Source organism: Ursus maritimus, unplaced genomic scaffold (genome assembly GCF_017311325.1).
Source record: "Ursus maritimus isolate PB19 unplaced genomic scaffold, ASM1731132v1 scaffold_24, whole genome shotgun sequence".
Classification (NCBI taxonomy): Eukaryota; Metazoa; Chordata; class Mammalia; order Carnivora; family Ursidae; genus Ursus; species Ursus maritimus.
In genome coordinates, this window is record NW_024424897.1 from 20,780,719 (window position 1) to 20,801,034 (window position 20,316).

General features: G+C 42.4%; 2 protein-coding genes and 2 long non-coding RNA genes across 6 annotated transcripts in view; 2 read left to right on the forward strand and 2 right to left on the reverse strand.

The window, feature by feature from the left end:
• The window catches only part of LOC103661939, a 5,429-nt gene extending 4,269 nt beyond the window's left edge, over window positions 1-1,160 (reverse strand). The window contains exon 1 of the long non-coding RNA XR_568333.2: window positions 1,078-1,160. This is a non-coding gene — a long non-coding RNA (uncharacterized LOC103661939). The remainder of the gene's footprint in view (window positions 1-1,077) is intronic.
• Window positions 1-5,501, forward strand: part of KRT40 (keratin 40) — a 6,150-nt gene extending 649 nt beyond the window's left edge. Inside the window, exons 2-7 of the mRNA XM_040640649.1 lie at window positions 801-883; window positions 1,147-1,303; window positions 2,645-2,806; window positions 2,886-3,011; window positions 4,329-4,549; window positions 5,082-5,501. Coding sequence (XP_040496583.1) covers window positions 801-883; window positions 1,147-1,303; window positions 2,645-2,806; window positions 2,886-3,011; window positions 4,329-4,549; window positions 5,082-5,181 — 849 coding nt within the window. The 3' untranslated portion in view covers window positions 5,182-5,501. The remainder of the gene's footprint in view (window positions 1-800; window positions 884-1,146; window positions 1,304-2,644; window positions 2,807-2,885; window positions 3,012-4,328; window positions 4,550-5,081) is intronic.
• The window catches only part of LOC103661961, an 82,606-nt gene continuing 63,492 nt past the window's right edge, over window positions 1,203-20,316 (reverse strand). For 2 of the 3 annotated variants that reach the window (XR_005837377.1, XR_005837378.1), the window contains 4 exons: window positions 16,384-16,599; window positions 3,182-3,271; window positions 2,558-3,008; window positions 1,203-1,282 (listed from right to left, as the gene is read on the reverse strand). This is a non-coding gene — a long non-coding RNA (uncharacterized LOC103661961). Of the gene's footprint in view, window positions 1,283-1,382; window positions 1,779-2,557; window positions 3,009-3,181; window positions 3,272-16,383; window positions 16,600-20,316 lie in introns of those variants that run through there. The other variant, XR_005837379.1, reaches the window with a different exon arrangement.
• Window positions 11,909-18,528, forward strand: KRT39 (keratin 39). The gene is made up of 7 exons (XM_008689633.2): window positions 11,909-12,358; window positions 13,217-13,299; window positions 13,959-14,115; window positions 14,773-14,934; window positions 15,047-15,172; window positions 16,483-16,703; window positions 18,086-18,528. The coding sequence occupies exons 1-7, from the start codon at window positions 11,909-11,911 to the stop codon at window positions 18,336-18,338; spliced, it is 1,452 nt and encodes a 483-aa protein (XP_008687855.1). The 3' UTR covers window positions 18,339-18,528.

Genomic DNA, 20,316 nt, shown 5'->3' on the forward strand with positions numbered 1-20,316 from the left:
CTATGGAAGTCCCCCCAGGGAAAGGGGTCTTCCAAGAGGTAATGCGACTTCGAGGAAAGGGTGGTGGGCTGAGAGTCAGCAAACACCAGCATGAGCCGCGGGCTGCCAGTAATCAGTGAGTGGCCAAAATAAACTCACTCACGTCTAGACTTATCACCCAGAGAATGAGAAAAAACTACATTACACCTAAAGTTACTTCTGTATATAACACTGGACATTTATATTTCTATTTTTAACATAGATATTGAAATCTCTTCTTTTGAATCATGTAATGCTAACCCTAGTAATCATTTCCTTTTCTTACTGATGAATTTTTATCATCATGGATGGAGATAGAGTCCTAATGCAAACCACCTAGGGAGAAAATCCAAGTTCAACTGCCAAGGAATATTGCAAAATGTCTTAGGCCACTGAAAAACGAACCCTTTTTTTTTCTATATTTCTTTTATAAATTGGTCCTCCTTTTCTCTTCATTGAAGTGACATGGTTAATAAGAAAAGTAGGCTGAATGCTATTTTATGCTTTTTTTTATTATAGTAGTATTTTTTATTATATTATGTTAGTCACCATACAGTACATCCCCGGTTTCCGATGTAAAGTTCCATGATTCATTACTTGCGTATAACACCCAGTGCACCATGCAATACGTGCCCTCCTTACTACCCATAGGCTGGTGATGGGTATTTTATGCTTTCTTATAAAGACTTTTAAAAGATAAATAATGGCATAGCTGTTAAATAAACAGATATTTAGGTTTCTTTCAAAGAGCCTCTATGACATATGACTAACTTATTCACCAGATCTTGTGCACGAAGGCAGAGAATTCTAGACTTGCTGTACAGCTTGACAACTGCAAACTCGCTGCCGATGACTTTAGGTCAAAGTAAGTTAAATTTAAATTTGAAAATAATTTATGGCCGCTTCTCTCTCTCTCTCTCTCGGTCTCTCTCACACACCGGCGCGTGTGCACACACACCACAAATATTCTCTATATAAGCTTTTTTAAAGCTAAGAATGCTTGCAGAGCTGACATTTATTATTTGGGACATGGCTTCCTTGAGTCCTTGTGTCACTCACCAGCATGCCCAGCCCCGTGCACGGTGTCTCGCAAAGTAAGCACAGTCTGTATCTCTTTTGCTGTGGAAGGTACGAGTCTGAACTGTCTCTTCGCCAGCTGGTAGAGACGGACATTGGCGGCCTGCGTGGGATCCTGGGTGAGCTGACTCTGTGCAAAGCTGATCTGGAGGCCTACGTGGAGTCTCTGAAAGAAGATCTCCTTTGCCTTAAGAAAAACCACGAAGAGGTGAGGAAAGGTGTAAAATTGGGAATGAACGTGGAAGTGACAAAGTCAAACTGAGAGAGCTCGTGTTGAGTATATAAATCAAACAGGCAGATATCGCTGAAGCTGGAATGAAATTACTCGAGGCACCGTTACAGGATTTTTGTTCCCTTAGTGCCCATGGTTCTCGGTCATGCCGCTTCGAAGAATGAAGAGGTAGACAAGAGTGGCGGGCAGCAAAGCAACGTTCATGGAGTGAGAATATTAAGCTCCCGGAGTGGGAGGGGACCCGAGACGGTTACCATTTTGGCGTTCCCATCTAGCAGTTTTTATAAGCCCTTTCGAAGAACTATCTCGAGCATCCTGAGTGTGGGCCCCCGTGGGCTGGCTGCTAAGGTGCGCCAGTCAGGGCTCTGATCACGCACCTGTCTTCCTATCCGGTTATTGGTCACGCGTTGCTGGTCTTTTGGGCTGACATCTGGAAACTAACTGCCTCAACCTGTGACAGTGACCAATGTTTGACGGTTAATTTTATGTTTCGGGATGTTTTGCAAAAGTGACTCCTGCAGAGGCTGCTAGACAGGGTGCGATTGTGGTCTTACCTACGCTGTAGAACAGGACTCTGGCGCGGTTTTGTGTCAGCTGTCCTGGCTCCCGCTTTTCTTACTAGGGACCCTGGCCCTGACTACCTAAGTGTCTAATTAACCTCTAACAGCACTAATGTTGTTCGGCCTGGTGACTCCGGCATATCTCTGGCCCCCGGCCAGTACTACATGGGAGAACCAAACTGTTCGCCTGCCATTGCTTTGTGAAGGAGGTAACGCTACAAATGGCCTTCCTTGTAACACGTGTAACTCTAATTTATAAGGTATGAAAATCAGGCTGATAAACACAGTGTGAAGGCCATTTCAGAAAGGGATAACATCTTGTGTAATATTTGGACCGATGTTTTAAAATATTCTGTCTATAAACTTAAAAATCATAAAACATGAAGCATATGATTATCTCATGTTGATGAAGCTAAAAAGTGAAAAGCTGAATGATGTAACATAGCATATTTTCCCTTTGAGCATGTGTTGATGATAATAACATTTATTGAAACCTTCCTATGTGCCAAGAACTTTCCTAAGTGCTTTATATGAACATTAACCCATATCTCTCACAATAACTCTCTGGGTAAGGCAAAATTATTATACCCATTTTGCAGATGCAGAAACTGGGCAATAAAAAGAGACTCAACCTAAGCGATCTGAATCTAAATCCCACATTTTTACTCACTTCTCCAGAAATGGGATGCCCTTGGGATATCAAAGTGAATTTTCCTCCATCCCTCTGTGGCTTTCTTTACTCCATTTCCTCTTTCAGGAGGTCAACTTGCTCCGTGGACAGCTGGGTGACCGACTCAGTGTGGAGCTGGACACCGCCCCCACCATCGACCTCAATGGGGTCCTGGATGAGATGCGTTGTCAGTATGAAACAGTGCTCGCCAACAACCGCAGAGACGTGGAAGAATGGTTTGCTGCTCAGGTCAGCACCCGGAGCAAGAAAATGACAGGCTTCCAGACTTCTGCCTTCTTTGCACCCTCTAATCATACCTGTGTTTCAGACCGAGGAGCTGAATCAGCAGCAGCTGTGCGGCGCGGAGCAGCTGCAGGGCTGCCAGACAGAGATCCTGGAACTGAAACGCATAGCCAATGCTCTGGAAATTGAGCTTCAAGCACAGCAAAGCCTGGTATGGAAGGGAAAGAGAGCTCTGATTTTCTCACTGAAGAATCAGGCCCTGAGATGCTATCCCCTCTTCCGTAACCCCAAGGGGAGACCACAGTTCACATGGCAGGAAGTCTGAATTTCCAATTTGCAATGATTGTTATTTCCTTGCCTTTCCCAAATACTGCAGCTTACCTAGCCAGAAGTGCTAGGTCCACAGCTTGTACTGTCCCAACAGGGATGCCCTGACCTTCCCTCCTGGGCTTGAGCATGATCCTGCAGCACCTTCCAGAGATAGAGAGAGAGAGCAGGAGGTCAAGAGAAGAATGAGAGCAGAACCTCTGAGCCAAAGGCTCTCAAGCATTCTAGTGGGTTTTAACTCTCTTTTGATTCGGGCCAAATTCCCAAGCTCATCATCATATAAAAGAATGGTATTCAAACTCTGCATTCTACCACTGCCCTAACCTTTCCCAGGATCCACACCTCAACCAGACCCTTCACTGCACCCCACTCCACCAAGCAACAAGAATACCAGGCACTGGGGGCGCCTGGCTGGCTCAGCCAGAGGAACATGTGACTCTTGATCTCGGGGTCGTGAGCTCGAGCCCTACATTGGGCATAAAGATTACTTAAAATAAATAAACAATTTAAGAAAAAAAAAGCATACCATGCTTTGAAGATCACACTAGCCAGTTCCAGTCGAACACCACTGTCTGTGCCACGTTAGGGCCTATGGAGACTATGTGGGTGAGTAATAGCTGCACTTCCATCTTGAGAGAGCCTTAAAAGCCTCACAATAACTTTATGGGGTAAATCCCTTTCCTAACCCCATTATACAGGTGAGGAAGACTGAGATTCGGATTAAGGTGCAGGGGTCATACAGTTTCTAAGAAGCAAAGTGGAAGCTCGATCCAGCTGGTTCAATCGCAGAGCCTCTTTGGACCACTCTGTACGGTTCCTCCCTGCCTCAAGCCCATACTCAATTTCTCCTCTCAAATGCTGTCGATCCTCCTTTAGCTACCGCAGTGTGTTGCACGCTGCAGTGGGCATAGTGGTGGTAGTCATAACTAACCCTTCTACAGCTTTTAAATTTTTTCCAGGCACTGTTCAAAATGCCTTACACACACTAATTCATTTAATCCTCACAACCAACCAACCTACCTACCTGAGTTAGGCACTTGGCACTGTCCATTCCTTATAGAATAAAACAGAGGCTCAGAGAAGCTAAGTAATTTTCTCAAAGTCACAGAGCTGCACTAGGGTAGAGCAAGGATTTGAAAACAGGCACTCTGGCCTCAGGGACTAAGCTACACAGCCCTTCTGAAAACTCTTCCTTCTGCAGGCAGAATCTCTGGAATGCACTGTGGCAGAGACGGAGGCCCAGTACGGCTCCCAGCTGGCCCAGGTGCAGTGCCTGATCGACAACGTGGAGAACCAGCTGGCCGAGATCAGGTGCGACCTGGAGCGGCAGAACCAGGAGTACGAGGTGCTGCTGGACACAAAGGCCCGGCTGGAGTGCGAGATCAACACGTACCGGGGTCTCCTTGAGAATGAGGACAGCAGGCAAGTTCAACACGATTATTCCCCAAATCCCCCAAGTCACAAAGAGGCTCATGCAGGAGAATCCTGCTTCCTCAAGAGCTGCCCAAGGTGAACCGTCCCTAATGCGTTAAAGGATCTCCTTACGAGAGTTAAAAACAGACGAACAAAAACGGCTGAGGCTAATCACATGACAGTAGAAGAGTTCAAAAGTATTTTAAAGCAGATTCTAGAGCAGAATCAGTATCATATATAAAATTCCATGCTGGGGGGGTGGGGGGTCTCCCTTTGCTCCTGTCTTCCGCCAAAGGGAAATCAGGAACATGCATACGACGACATTTGCAAAGTGAAGGAAATGCATGAAACTGCATTCGGCTGGCCGGGCTGCAGGGAGCCAGGAGTGCCAAGGCTGGGTCCAGGCCTGAAACAAGCTTAAGTCAACTGTTACTCTGAGAGGTTCAGAACACCATGTGCAGGGCAGATTTTGGCGTAATCTTTCCTGAGTTGAAATTTAATCCGGCTTTCCCTTGTTAAGCTTAGTTCAAAATTTCCACAGGCTTCCCTGTAACCCGTGTTCTGCCATAAGCACATCCAGCAACACTTGTGAGCCGTGTGTGGCATATGTCATTTGCACAGTCGAAAACGGCTGCACGTGACTGCTGAGCCCGCGGGCGGCCGGCGGCATCAAAGCCCGCGGTGTCCTGGAAGGGAGAAGGGGCTGCAGTCAGAGCCATCCAAGCCTGAAAGTCAAGAAGGCGTTTCTACCCCAAAACTGTCCTCTAAACACCCTCACTCTGTTTCTGCTTTATCATGTCGTCTCCTGCCTGCTGATTTGTGATATTCCAGGAGGCTATAAAACTTTCTTGCTAATCTCCAAATCAAATGCGTTTCATTCCTTTAGCGTGGTAAATATAGCTTCGTGGCTTCTAACTGTGACATAATAACCATGTGATGCCAAGCTAATTGCCTAAACCCATGGCGGTGGTTTGATTTTGCACAAACCGAAGCTGAAAATAGTTTTTAACTCTTCTTATACAAATAGATTAATTCATGCAAAATGCCATATATCTTGGAAGACATCTTTGAGAGGAAATTTAGCAATAAATGTTATTTTATTTGTAATTATAAAAGTACAGGATACTTTTTTTTTTCAATTTGGCACATAAAAGGGGGAAAAATCAGTTACAATTCCGCACCCCAAGTGTCCATTGTCAGTATTTTGGAAGCCTCCAGCTTTCTTAAAATAGGTGTTTCCATACGGTGGTTATCATATTTACATAGGCACATAGTTGAGTAACCTATTTTCTTTCACTATGTCATGTAAGCATTTTCAATCCCAGTAAATGTATAAGATTGTCTTGTGACCATTACTTTAGTGGCTTCATAAAAAATACCATAAGGTAGGGACGCCTGGGTGGCTCAGTCAGTTAAGCATCTGCCTTTGGCTCAAGTCCTGCATTGGGCTCCTTGCTAGCAGGGAGCCTGCTTCTCCCTCTGTCTGCTTCTTCCTCTGCCTGCCGCTCCCCCTGTTGTGCGTTCTCTCTCTGACAAATAAATAAATAAATAAATAAACTCCTTAAAAATATATTAAAAAATAAAAAATTAACTAAATAAAAATACCATAAGGTACGTTGGTCTGTTATTGGACATTTGGGGTGTAAGAATAATAATTCACACACAAATTAAAAAAGCAAAGCAGAGAACTCCACCTCCAGAAAATGAAATAGATGTATATTTCCTCATTCCTCTTCCTAAGTTTGGCTAAAAACCTGGGAAATTATATATAAAACAAATATAAGCAGACTCTGAAAGGTGGAAGAAGCCAAACCAGCTAGAATCACAGCCAAGAAACAGCACGGTGGTGAGTTCCCTAAGTTTCCTTTTACCTCATATCTCCTGTGTTGGGAGCTGAAGAAACCAACAACCCATAAACACGAGCAGGTGCAGACAGAAAAAAATCTCCAAGAAGAGAGTCAAGGGACATGAAGGGAGGTAAGGTTTCTATACTTCACCTGCAGTAACGTCAACACCAATAGAGCATGACGTGTGTGGATGTGTGTGTGTGTGTGTGTGTGTGTGTGTGTGTAATGTAATACCTTGAGCAACTACTTAAAAAAACTATGCAAAGAAATACACTTAATACCCCATAGATAAATCAAAGTAGAATTCTAAAATATATTCAAGGAATCCACTGGAAGGCAGGAGTATAGGACAGACAGATGAAAAAACAGAAGGAATAAACAGAAAATAAAAAATGAAATGTAGATTTAAGCCCTACCATATCAATAATTATAGCAAATGGAAAGGGTCTATATACATTAATTAAAGGGGAAAGGTTGGCAGAGTGGATAAAACAGCATGACTACATGCTCTCAACAAGAAGCTCAGTTCAAATACCATGATATGGGGAGGCTGAAAGTAAAGAATTAAAAAAAAATCCACACTTGTTCATAGCAGATTTATTTGTAACAACCAAAAACTAGAAACAACCAAGATTCAAGGCCATTATGCTGAGTGAAAAAAGGCAATCTTGAAGGTCCATATATTATATGATTATACTTATATGACATTCTTGAAATGACAAGATTACAATGATAGAGAACAACTCAGGCATAGCATGAACATCTATCTTGAGTGCTGTGGTGGTTACATGAATCTATACATGTGAAAGAAATATACACATCCTGTGTGTGTATATATTACATATATTAATATGTGTATATATTATATACGTGTGTGTATCCATGTTAACTTCCTGACTTTACAACTGAACTATATTGAGCAAGGAGAAGGAGGGGAGAAGGAAAACTGATCAAGCAGTACAGAAGATGTGCAAGATACAAGAAAGGAGAATAACTGATGAAATGTCCTACTGAAGGAATCAAAGGGGAATCAGCTCCAGAGCACAAATAAAGGAAGGAAAAACTCTGCCTGAGACACACAAGAGAAGAAAAGTGATAAGATGGAGAAAGGGTACAAAAACAAAAATACAAAATAATGGTCAAACTCTCTGATTCGGAAAGCGATACATCGAAGTTGTGGAATCTGTACAAAAGCATAAAGAAGAAAATAACATTCATCAATAGCTACAAAATTCACAGAAGTCCACTCTTTACATTTAGGTATCTCTCCTTCTGGTCCTTTTCATATGTTTTTAAAATTATTACTATTTCAAATGCCGTTATTTTATGGAGTCATTTTTTTGTGGTTTCTTGATTTTGAGTCATTGTTATAAGGGCCTTCCATACTCTTAATTTATAAAAGAATTCTTATGCTTTCTCTTAGCACATCCATGACTTCCATTTTTCACAAGTGAATCTATGACCCATTTTAATTCAAGTATATGAAGAAAGTAGTGAGCATTAGCAGAACAACTCAGCTGTATCAAACCTTAACTTTTTATGTTAACCATACTTCATTGGGATTTAATTTTCATACAATAAAATGCATCAATGGAAAGCATGCAGTTCCATGAAATTTGAAAGCACACACAGTCATGTAATCATCCAGACCCAGACCCAGACTAGCATAGCAAGATGTAAAACATCAACCTGGAGACTTTCTCCGGGCTCCTTGCCAGTCAGCTCCCCTCCATCATGACGAGACAGCCACTACTCTCATACCTGACGCTGTCGAGGAGTTTGGCCTGCGCCCGAAGTTAATATAAATGTAATCGTACCGTTTGTACCCTTTTGTGCCTGACTTCCTTAGGCTGACATAATGTTCCTGAAGTTCTTCCATGTCACTGTGCATACCAAGAGTCCATTTTTTGTGTGATCGAGTACCAACCTAGTCTATGAACATACCCGTTCGTTGATCCATCGTCCTGCTTGTGAGCAGCTGGGCTGTTTCCAGCTTGGGTGCCGTACGCAGTTTTATACTAGTCTTTGTATGTATATATGCACTCATTTCTCTTGGGCACAGAACTAGTTGTGAAACTGCTGGGTCAAAGGGAAGGTCCTTTATAGAACAGTGAATCCTTTCACCCAGCAAGCAGCTTGCCCTTTTGCTTTCTTCGTGGTATATTTTAATCAACAAAAGATTATGACTATAATGAAATCTAATCCATTGGGGGTTTTTTTGTTTGTTTTGTTTTTTAAAGATTTTATTTATTTATTTGACAGAGATAGAGACAGCCAGCGAGAGAGGGAACACAAGCAGCAGGAGTGGGAGAGGAAGAAGCAGGCTCATAGCGGAGGAGCCTGATGTGGGGCTCGATCCCAGAACGCCAGGATCACGCCCTGAGCCGAAGGCAGACGCTTAATGACTGCGCCACCCAGGCGCCCCTAATCCATTGTTTTATGTTCAGTGTTCTCCGTGTGCTAGAAGTCTTTGCTCAGCACGAGTTCATGAAAACATTCTTCCATGTTGCCTTCTAAAAATTCCATACATATAATCTTCACATTTAAGTGCTGAATTAATTTTTATGTATAGTATGAGGTAAAGCTCAATATACAGTCATTTCTTGGATACAATTATCTGACTGATTGGCAACATTTAATGAAAAGGCTATCCTTTTCTCATTGACTTAATTTGGAAACTTTGTCAAAAATCAACTGACTGTATGTATGTGAGTCTATTTCTAGAATCCATATTCTTTTTCACTGATCTATTTGCCAACCCTCATGCCAATATCATCACACTGTCCAACTATTGCAGCAGTATAGTAAATTGTATGAATTTATACTCCCACCAGCAATAAAGGAAAGGCTGTATACATTTGTTATCAAACTGTGATTTTTTTCAATCCGATAGGTAGAAAGATAAAATGGTATCTCAGTGTAGTTTAAATTTACATTTCCTTTTTATGAGTGACATTCAGCATTTTTTCTAAGGCACTTTTTTTTTAAAAAGATTTTATTTATTTATTTGACAGAGAGAGAGACAGCCAGCGAGAGAGGGAACACAAGCAGGGGGAGCGGGAGAGGAAGAAGCAGGCTCATAGCGGAGGAGCCTGATGTGGGGCTCGATCCCATGACGCTGGGATCACGCCCTGAGCCGAAGGCAGACGCTTAACGACTGCGCCACCTACGCACCCCTCTAAGGCACTTTTTAAATTGAGTGCCTTCTGTATTTTCTTTCTGGTCATTATCTGCAGTGTTATTGCAAATATGATTTCCCAGTTTGTCATCTGTCTTCTGATTTTAGAGGTTGTGTTTTTTACCAATGTACAAGCTTTTCGATGTAGTCAGGTTTACAAGTTTTTATGGTTTCATTATTTTGGTCCTTACTAGAAAGGCCTTCTGACTTCAAATTTATAAAAGAACTCTCATATTTATTAGCACAATTCTGATTTCATTTTTTCACATTTGAATCTTTGATCAATTTGTAATTTGTTGGGTGCCTGGGTGGCTCAGTCAGTTAAGGATCTGCCTTCAGCTCAGGTCATGATCCTGGAGTCCTGGGATCAAGTCCTGCATTGGGCTCCCTGATCACTGGGGAGCCCACTTCTCCCTTTGCCCCTCTCCCTCCTCATGTGCTCTTGCTCTCTCTCTCAAATAAATAAACAAAATCTTTTTTAAAAAATTGTAATTTGTCCTACTATAAGGGATAAGGTATGATTCCAACATTTCCTGCCCCACCTTTGACCTCAAGTGATACAGAATTGTCCCCAAACTACATATGATAGTCTATCTTTTCCCCCACTGATTTGAAATGTCGCATTTATCATATACTAAATCACAATTTATAAGGAGGTCTATTTTAGACTCCTTATTCTATTCTATTCTATTCATTTTTCTGGTTATTCAGGCATGAATATTATAGTATTTTAATTCTTGAGGCTTTAAAAAGGAAGGACTAATCTTTTGGTGACTTTTCTTTTTTAGAATTTTCCTGGCTATTCAAATTTGATTAATTTTTTCTCATAAAACTTCAGAATTAACTTGTCTGGTTGAAAAAAATCACATTTTGGGAGGATCTCAATAAATTTATTGGAATCTAAGTTAAATTAATGTAGAGATCACTGATATTTTTATAGTGATGAATACAGTACCTCAATCCAAGAACACGATATCTTTCCATTTATTCTAGTTTTCTGTCCTTCAGTGCATTTTAATATTTTATTCATGTAGTCTACCTTTCTAACTAATTTTATTCCTGTGTATTTTATATTTGTTGGTGCTATTGTAAATTAGTGTGTCTTTTCCTTACATTATGTGATATGCAGAATAATGGGCCCCCAAAGATGTTCATGTCCTTATCCTACAATTTTTGTATATGTTAGGCTGCATGACAAAGGGGAAGTAAAGCCGCTAATCAGCTGACCTTAAAATAGCAAGATTATCCTAGATGATATGCATGGGCCCAATATAATCACAAGGTCCTTAAGTGTGGAAGAGGGAAGCAGAAGAGTCAGTATCAGAGTGATGCCATGTGAACAAGATCTGACACTGGGGGCTTTCAAGATGGAAGGGGCCACGAGCTAAGGAGCATGGGAAGCCTCTAGAAGCTGGTAATTATTCTCTCCTAGAGCCTCCATAAAGGATCAGGAACAAATAACTTTCTCAAGAAAATGCTGAGAAAGTATTCCTGAGAAAGAAAACACATGCCTTTCAACAGATCATGTTTAAACAGCAAATATAAGCCAACACTATGACAAATTTTTAGCTAACGTAATTCCACGAGCAAACACTGAGGCGCTAAAAATGTCATAAAATGTAGGCTTTAGAAAACCAAAAGATAACCAGCCTCTTTCCTAAGAAATTTCTTGTTAGCAATCAAACCCTTCTTGGCAAACTGAAACAGGAATCTAGCAATCACCTTTAAGAAGGGTCTTATTTTAAAATTAACATTTTAACCCATACTCATGATGTCTGAATGATGAAAATGGGAAAATCCGTGGGCAGAACAAAATAAAACACGGATTTCTAAGTTCTCCAACAATTATTAGATATTAATAGTTTCCCTTTTCTAGAGAAGAAAGGAAAAGAAGGATGAACTCATTCCTGATCAAGCTTAATGCCAGGTGGAGAGGTCAACAAGGATTTAATGAACTTAATATACTCACACCTACTTAATAATGGATGCTGTTAGAACTGTGACGACAGTTCCTTTTGAAGACTTCATGTGAAGCTCTGGGTCCAATGACAAGTAGTAGTTGTGATGGGTCATAACTTAGTAACAGCCGAAATGCACATTTTTATGAGACAGGTAACTCTTCTCAGGCGAGTAAAAAGCAGACTAATGAGATGTTCCTATGGGATTTGATATAAACATTAGAAAGGAAAACATCCTCCCAGCTGTGACCCCACCTAGAGCAAAGGCTATATAAGCACTTCAAAGAGGAAATAGCCAAGAAGCTTGGAATTCAGACACAGTCGCGGCTGCTTGAGCTTTCAATCAGGACCACAGACTGAAATAAACCAAAACTGGATACACACTATGGATGCCAAGGGCTGTACAACAACTTCTTGTTCAACGCCACACCAAAGCTGCTCTAGGATTACAAACTGTCGGACCGTCTCTTCTAACACCAGCTGCCAACATGGCGGTCTCAAAGCCAACAGCTGCCCACCAACCGGTCATGTTCCGAGGGCTGCCAGACCCATTCCTTGCTTTTATTTCACACCCATCTGCTTAATAAACAACTTCAATGCCTGTTGCCTTCTGGATGACTGTGGCTGGTGTGGTGAAGGCATCAACAGTAACGAGAAAGAGACCATGCAAATCTTGAACGAGCGCCTTGCTAACTACCTGGAGAAGGTGCGGATCTTGGAACAAGAGAATGCGGAACTGGAGCGCAAAATCCAGGAGGAGTGTAACAAAGAGCTCTGTGTTGTATGTCCTGACTACAGGTCCTACTACGCTACCATTGAGGAGCTCCAGCAGAAGGTAAGAGTCTTAGCAATGTGTATAATCAGATTGGGGCATGACACTCTCCAAGCAATAGCCATTCGCTAAACCTTAATATTTTTAGTTCCTCTTATGCTGGAAAAAAATACTTCGTAGAATAAGAAAATCTCTTGAATGAAATTGCCATCTTGAGGCAATATTCAGAGTTTTATACTCATTCATATTCCAGAGATACATTCTGCTGTCTCAGAAGTGTGTCAACATGTGTCAACAGCCGATTGCTGCCACTTCTTTAACAAAAATAAGAAAACAGGGATCTGAGAAAGAGCATTTTGTTTTAAAAGTTCCTAAAGAGTTTAAGTTTTATCTATTCTGCTACCATCACCACTGTTTCACCCTCTTATGCTCATGTCATCATCTCCAAATTGTTTCAATGGTTTCTTCCAACACCGAGCCTGTCTCCTAATCCGAGTGATGTGCTGCTTCTACTGCACGTGCCAGATTTATTCCATTTTATTTCTTCAACAAGTATTTCCCAAGCACCACCAACAACACACCAGACATTACTCTAGGCTCTGGGAAAATATTAGTGAACTAAAAAGCCCTTGCCCTCATGGCGTTTAGATTCCAGAGGATGCAAATCGAGGGCAGATTTTATATTTTAACAGTAAAACATATACAAAAGTTTCTATTGGAGTGGGTTTTGCTGATTTTTTAGGAAAATAACAGAAACTCTGATTTTCCAAAGCTTCTCAAGCTTCCTAACCATAGCTATGAAAAGCCTATCTGTCCCCCGCCCCCCGCCCCGTGTTAATTGCAACACACACAAGCCCTTGGTTTTTAAAGAAGGAGATCCTGGTGTTTGTCTCATTTGTGTGTACAATTTCTTAATTCTAGATCTTGTGTACCAAGGCTGAGAATTCCAGACTGGTCTCACAAATTGACAACACCAAACTGGCTGCTGATGACTTGAGAGCCAAGTAAGCCCACCCAGCACTGTCATTCATGACAGAATTCACCCTGCCTCTGACTCTACACACTCCCGAGAAGATTATCCCCAAATCTGCCAAGCCTCCTGCTCCATACCATAGCAGCGCTAGCCCAGATAAAAACCTTCACATTCGAGAAATGATAAAGATTAATAACCACTCACATGTAAACAGTGCTTGCAGTTTCTAACATATGAATCCATCTGATTACCTGCACAGTAATTCAGAAAAATGGGGAGGCCTCATATATAGTTGCCTTGTTTAAGGCGAGAAAACTCCGGCTTAAGGGGGTTCAGTTACATCCAGAGACATACAACTAGGGCAAGACACAGCTAAAACGTGCGCCTGAATTTTCTAACTCCTAATCCATTACTCTTTCCACGACCACTGCAATGCCTCCAGGGGCAGGAGGAGGAGGACCAATTCCCTTATCTCAAAGAACAGCAATGTGGCCTCACGCTGGCAAACTGATAAGGAATAACAATCATGTGGTGATGTTTATCAAGGGGTCTCACCTCTAAAGAGAAGGAAACCCACAACAGAAATATAACACATGAGAGTCCCGAAGGAGAATGTGGAAGGAGTTCTGCTTGGCTTGATTGACACCGTCTGCATTGTAATGCCTTTCTTTTTATGTCTCACTCTTAAAGGTACGAAGCTGAGGTGTCCGGACGCCAGCTGGTGGAGGCAGATGCCAACGGCCTACAGCAGATCCTGAATGCACTGACCCTGGCCAAGGCTGACCTGGAGGCACAAGTCCAGTCTCTGAGGGAGGAGCTCCTCTGCCTCAAGAACAACCATGAGGAGGTTAGAGAAAAACCAAGAGAGTCATTTCAAGCTCAGCCTCTAAAAATAGCAGCAATTCCCTCAAGTCAAACTTGGCAAAAGCTGTCTCCAAAACGTAGATACTACTCTGCTTTTCAGCCCTGAAAATACCTGCTGCTACTACCGTTGGCTCCATGTGTTTTAAGTCCATCGCCTATCACACTATATCTTAGGCCTCCATTGCCCTCTCCAGCTTTTCCAGAAGGAAGCGATGCTTTTCCTGACCTCACTCGTTTCTCATCTTTTTGTAGGCATCCCTACACAGATTTCTGCCACTGTTGGTGTTAAGTCCGTATTGGCAAAAGCCCACACTGGCGTCATAGACTATGGTTCTCTTATTATAAATTCTACCTCTCTGCTGCTTCACCATTACCCATCCCTGGAAATGATCTAAATTCTTTAAGACTCTGATCTTGCTAATTGATTCCTTTTAATGTTCCACGTATTTGAACACAGAGTCATATGTGAAATAGCCTGAGGCCATTTTATAGCATCTCAATAGCACCTATAAGTCATCTATTCCTTCATTGTGAGCTCTATTTCAGATGCAATTAAGCTAAATTATTGCTGTTAGACAAACAAGAACACAAGGGTGTCATCTGTTCACCAAGTGACTTCACATTCTTTTTCTTTCCACAGGAAATCAAATCCCTGCAGAGCCAGCTTGGGGACAGACTCAACATTGAAGTGACCGCTGCCCCTTCTGTTGATCTAAACCGTGTTCTACAAGAAATGAGATGTCAGTATGAGTCCATCATGGAGACAAACCGCAGAGAAGTGGAGCAATGGTTCAACACACAGGTGGGGAGGGTAGAAAACTCAAAACCAAGAAGGTGACATTGCATTTCCAGGTGACATTAAATCAATGTCACGTTTTCCTTCATAATAGTCATGGCCTTTGACTGTGTTGCAGATGGAGGGGCTGAACCAGCAGGTGGTGAGCAGCTCCCAACAGCAGCAGTGCTGCCTGAAGGAGATCACTGAGCTGAGACGCACCGGGAATGCTCTGGAGATTGAACTGCAGGCCCAGCACCGAATGGTACCCAGCAAGCTGACCAAGCCCAACACGGCAGGGATGGCAGCAGCCCTGACACCTGCATGGTGCAGTGTTTCCCAAACTGTGTCCCTCAGAAGTTCCTCTGTTTGCTAAAGGGTCTATGGCCAAAAAAAGGGCTTGTGGTCAAGTAAGCCTGGGAAACGCTGGTTCAACAGGTACCTTCCTGCAGGCCTTTAATAAGCCAATATGCCCTGTGGATCTCCCAGAGGAGATGCATGGTATTCAGCGTTCCAAACTTATTTGACTCTGGACCCCTTGTTTTAAGAGCATCTCATGGCAATAATGATCCATGGAGTACACTTTGGGAAACACTAATGGAGCATTTTACTACATGCAAAACATTTTTACAAACTATCAGATTTATAAAATAATCTTATAAAGGAGGTAGCATCATTATTAAGCCAATTTTACAGTTGAGGCTCAGGGAACTGAAGTGCTTTTCCCACGCCAAATCCCAGGTGAGTTCCATCTTGCCTATTTTATAGAGATGGAGACACTGAGATCCTGAGGCACTGAGTAACTTGTTAAAACTCACAAAAGAAATGAGTCTGAGCCATAATTCAGTTTCCAAAGCTGGAACCACGTCTGCCTCGTTGTACCACCTCTCTGAAGTAGGGAATTATTTAAATGCTCTGATGTGAAGGGTATTTGGAAGACCCTGCCCCAAAGCTGGTTTTGTCACCAGCTAGTCATGTGACCATGGGCCACTCACTTAATCCCTTGAACCTCAGTTTTCTCCTCTCTAAAAATTGGGAAAACCATGCAAATAATAGGTTATTCAAACCTAAAATTCCATTATCCGTAGACTAACAGATGATGGAGCAGGAAAGAACTTTAATCACCAAAGTTTCAACTCTCGTGTTTTAGATATAAAGGAATGGACTGAGTGAAAGCGTTGTTTATGGCTAAATGCCGCTAACTTCTTTTTTAAGGTATAAATAGTCACAGAATGAGGTACCATGGTAACAGGTTCTTGAAGCCCAGGCATAAAATAAGTTGGAATATTTTTTTGTCTCACAGGTAGGAGAGTGTGGTAGGATATTATCAGGTGATTAAGAAAGAAGTAAATACTTAAAGAGAGGCAAAAATAAGTAAAGAGGATAAAAGGAAGCGAGCTTTAGCATAGTTGATAATTTTGGTTTTGGATTTGTTTGGTTAGGAAGTAATAAGAGGGCTTGGAGATTCATTAGTACCTGTCACAAAGAAACCATTGTTTAAAATGATGCAGTTTACAAGTGACCTAGGCTCCAACGAGTCATCGTTGTAAATCCTACTTTCCTCCTCCATGGTAGAGAGATTCCCAGGAATGCATCCTGGTGGAGACAGAGGCCCGCTACACCGCCTTACTGGCCCAGATCCAGTGTCTGATTGATAACGTGGAGGCTCAGCTGGCGGAGATCCGGTGTGCCCTGGAAAGACAGAACCAAGAATACGAGATTCTGCTGGATGTCAAGTCCCAGCTGGAGTGTGAGATTGCCACATACCGCAGCCTTCTGGAGAGTTCGGATGTCAAGTAAGTAAAACAAAAACAGCTTCTACTAGAAAATATGCTCACATGCATGTATTACTGCCACTGGCAACAGGGGGCGTGTGCTTTGATCTTCTTGCCAGTGATGGGAACTTGCGATACACGGTCTCAAGCTGCGCTGTTTGGAGACCTACAGTTGTAACCTAGTCCAAATGTGAGGTCTTAGCTGGGCTGCGCCATCTTGAAGAGCCAGTGCACCAGGTTAATTCCTTATATGTTGAGTTTTTAAAAGTACAAGGGAAAAAAATGGTTTTCCCCAATACTCAAATATTCCTGGCGACTTATAGATTTTCCCGCACGGAGATGAACTTTCATGAGATCAAATAGGAAGACCCCACTCCCTCTGGAGGAACATTCTGCTCAGGCTGAAATGCCCGTCCCTGTCCAGCCACGTGTCCTTGATGCCAACAGCAGCACGTAGATACGTGTGTTTTTGCATCATTTTTAAAGTAGAAATTGTAATGCTTTTCAATGATAAGAAGCCAACCAGCTCACAAGAAACTGACCTAGATAGCACATAAGCTCTTTAGAGGAAGCAACTCAGTCCAAACTAACGCCCCAGATGCAGACTCAGTTACAATTGTTACGGAGACCTTCTTCCCCAAAATAACCAGTGAACTCTGTTCAGGGCATTCTTTTAACTGGCACGTTTTCACTGCTACATTATACTAGCCCCAGGTTAACCATAGCTACAATATACCGAACGAGGAGCCACAATATACCAAAGTGCCTTGAACCATCAAAGAAAGATGATACTTTCTAAAAAGAGTTCTATTAACTGCTTCCAACTCCCAGTTCTATAAAGTTTCATTTAAATATGCCCAGAAGGCACTTCGAAGCTTCCGGATAAAGCACGGAGGACTCTTCCATCGACGGGGTTCAGGCCACCAGAAGTATTGTGACTCACTGATAAGAAAGATATCTGATGAACTTCTTTTCCTCAGATAATAAGCCCCTCAACTTGGCCCTTATCGCTATTGACCCTGTAAGTCAATGATACCCAGTCTGCAGATGGAGAACTAATGCTCAGGAGGGTTCACTGACTTACCTGAGGTCACCAGCTGGTAAACAGCAGAGCTGGGCTGCACCCTGGTCTTTAACTCCCGGCACGGGGTTCTTCCCCAACACCGTGGCATTGGCCGTAACGGCAGCTGACGTAAGCTAATGCTTCTAAACCTAAGAGGCTGCTCTCTGCTGGGTCTGTTCTCATCCTTCCTCTTTCACTAACGATAGAACAAAATGAATGAATAAGCACTTGGGAGTACTTGTTTTGAGTGACACATGTCGAAAAATTACCCACCGCTCTCGTTCTCCATCACCATCGTTACCTTCGCTCAATCACAGGTAAAATTTTGGCTTTCTTCTAGGCTTCCCTATAGCCCGTGTGCCGCCAAACGTGAGCCTCCGAGTAAGACCAGCGCCAAGGGATGCCCAGCCCCAATTTACAACACATCATCCTCGGCTTCCTGCAGGACACACGAGCCCCGCGGCGCCTACAGAGTCCTGCCCCGAATACTGGTTAAAATCTGCACCACCACGCAGGAGATTAAGGATGGCAAAATCATTTCTTCTCATGAGCACGTGCAGCCTTGCTTCATCATCAGAACTGCCAGAGTCTAACATTCCAAGGTGATGAAAATGACCCTCAGTCATGAAAGAGAGGCCAATACTGGCTCCTACCAGAAAGGCTTAAAAAGTCCCCAGCCCCTTAAGGTACTTGGTTTCTTACTACCACAGTGGGTCTGCATTGCTAGATAGAATTCCTTGTATTCCGATCCTTCCCTAAGTCACCGCTGTCAACATGATAATAAATGACATTTCTCTGGAAGCACATTTCCCATTTCTCTGAGAGACAGGCACTGCTTTATAAGTTCCAAGGAAGGTGCCCACATTACTTGACTCCGCAGTGATAGTCAGGTTTCTCTTTTGTTTACTCGGGACTTGTTTACTTATATGCCTCACGAGAGCCAGTCAGACAAGTTCTAGGATTGTTTTTGGCCACGGTACATGAGGTGAAAAGCTACGACCTTCCCTTCTAAAATCCTTCCTTGGCTATACAAAGAAGCCTATATAAGAAGAGCATGAATAGGGGAAAAGTTCTTTAATGTTTAGTTTCCTTCAGTAGTCATGAGTCTGTCTCCTGTTGAACTCTGCTGTCTGTTATCCATATTCACATACCTTACATTCCCCCAAGGTATTTTTGAAGATGTCCATGTTCTCCAAAACTTTGTAACCATTGGGCTCTCCAAAACTTTGTAACCATTGGGCTCTCCAAATATTTTCATCAAGAATCAGGAAGAGTTGTAGGGAGTGAACCTGGAGAATTTTGAAGGAATAACATGGATCCTTTCATTAAATGTTTGCTATTTCTCTTTCTACTCTTTAGGGAATGGGAGTTGTCTCTGACTGTTTAACAAGGGACTTGGAGCCGGAACTCTCCCTCCATAACCCTATTCCTCCATCTCCCGGGGACTGATGACCATGAAAACATAGCTTAGGTTCCTCCATCGATCTATCCACCAGAGAGAAATGGACTTGACCCCACAAACTTTGCAGAAAAGTAATCATTGAGTAATAGCTGCTTGCAAGCACGAGACATTCTCAAGTAAGAAGATACCGTGTATGTATCGACCATGATCAGAGCTTCTCACAGCAGGGTCGCAGAGGGTTTCAGTCAATCCCTACAAAGTTATTTGACATTTCCAGAAATTTTAGTAAATAATTATAAATCAAATACAGAATGTGGAGTCAAAAGACCTGAAGTCCTAAACTAGACTCTTGGGACGCTGAGCAAAACATTTAGCCTTCATCAAATTTAATTTCCTTATTTGTTAAATGAGGGCCATGGCTACTTGACAGGTTTGTTGTGAGGATCAAATGAAACTGTTTAGGTCATGCTCCTTGGTATACTGAAGAGCATGATGCAAATGTTATTTTTACATAAGCTTTGCTTTTAACTACAGCCCTAGACTTAACTCTGTTATTATCTCATGTCAAAATTCTTTTCTCATAAATGTAGTTATCCACTCATGATTTGGGGAGTTTTAATAGTGCTCAGCTTTGAGGCGTGAAACAAGAACAGAACAGGATCTTCCTGCCATCAACCACGCAATTCTATTCAGTAGAGCATTTCTGAGGTCTTAGGGTCTGTATCAGATATCAGTTGATGGCTGGTGCCCGCAGCAAAGACAAAAGCATCATTAAACTCACAGCTCAGCAGTCACTTCCTCCAGACAAGTAGCAACTTATACTGAGCAAGTGGAATGCAGAACTCCCAGAATGATCTCTTTCCTATCAATAACTTCCTTCCCATCTGAAGGCCCAGATTACCGCTGGTAGCACTTCACAGCATACCATCTCAGACTGAAGGATGGAAATGTGCGAGCAGAGGGCACGCACTCAGAAGCCCTAGGACAGAGTCTCACCCCAGTCTATGTGTATGACCTTGAGTAAAAGAGACATAACAATGTAGGTCCTTAGGCACTGGAGGGATTAAATGGACTAATAACAGTAAAAGGGTCGTGTAAACTGTACAAGGCCAGGCAGAAGAGAGGTTTTGTCCCCTAATTGGAAACCAGGCATTTGTCATTTCACAAAC

Bases quoted from the DNA above. Each gene is read 5' to 3' on its own strand.
- KRT39 (XM_008689633.2), top strand. From the start codon at position 11,909: ATGGATGCCAAGGGCTGTACAACAACTTCTTGTTCAACGCCACACCAA. The intron at 14,935-15,046 runs GTGGGGAGGGTA...ACTGTGTTGCAG, and splicing joins AGCAATGGTTCAACACACAG to ATGGAGGGGCTGAACCAGCA. The intron at 15,173-16,482 runs GTACCCAGCAAG...CCTCCATGGTAG, and splicing joins TGCAGGCCCAGCACCGAATG to AGAGATTCCCAGGAATGCAT.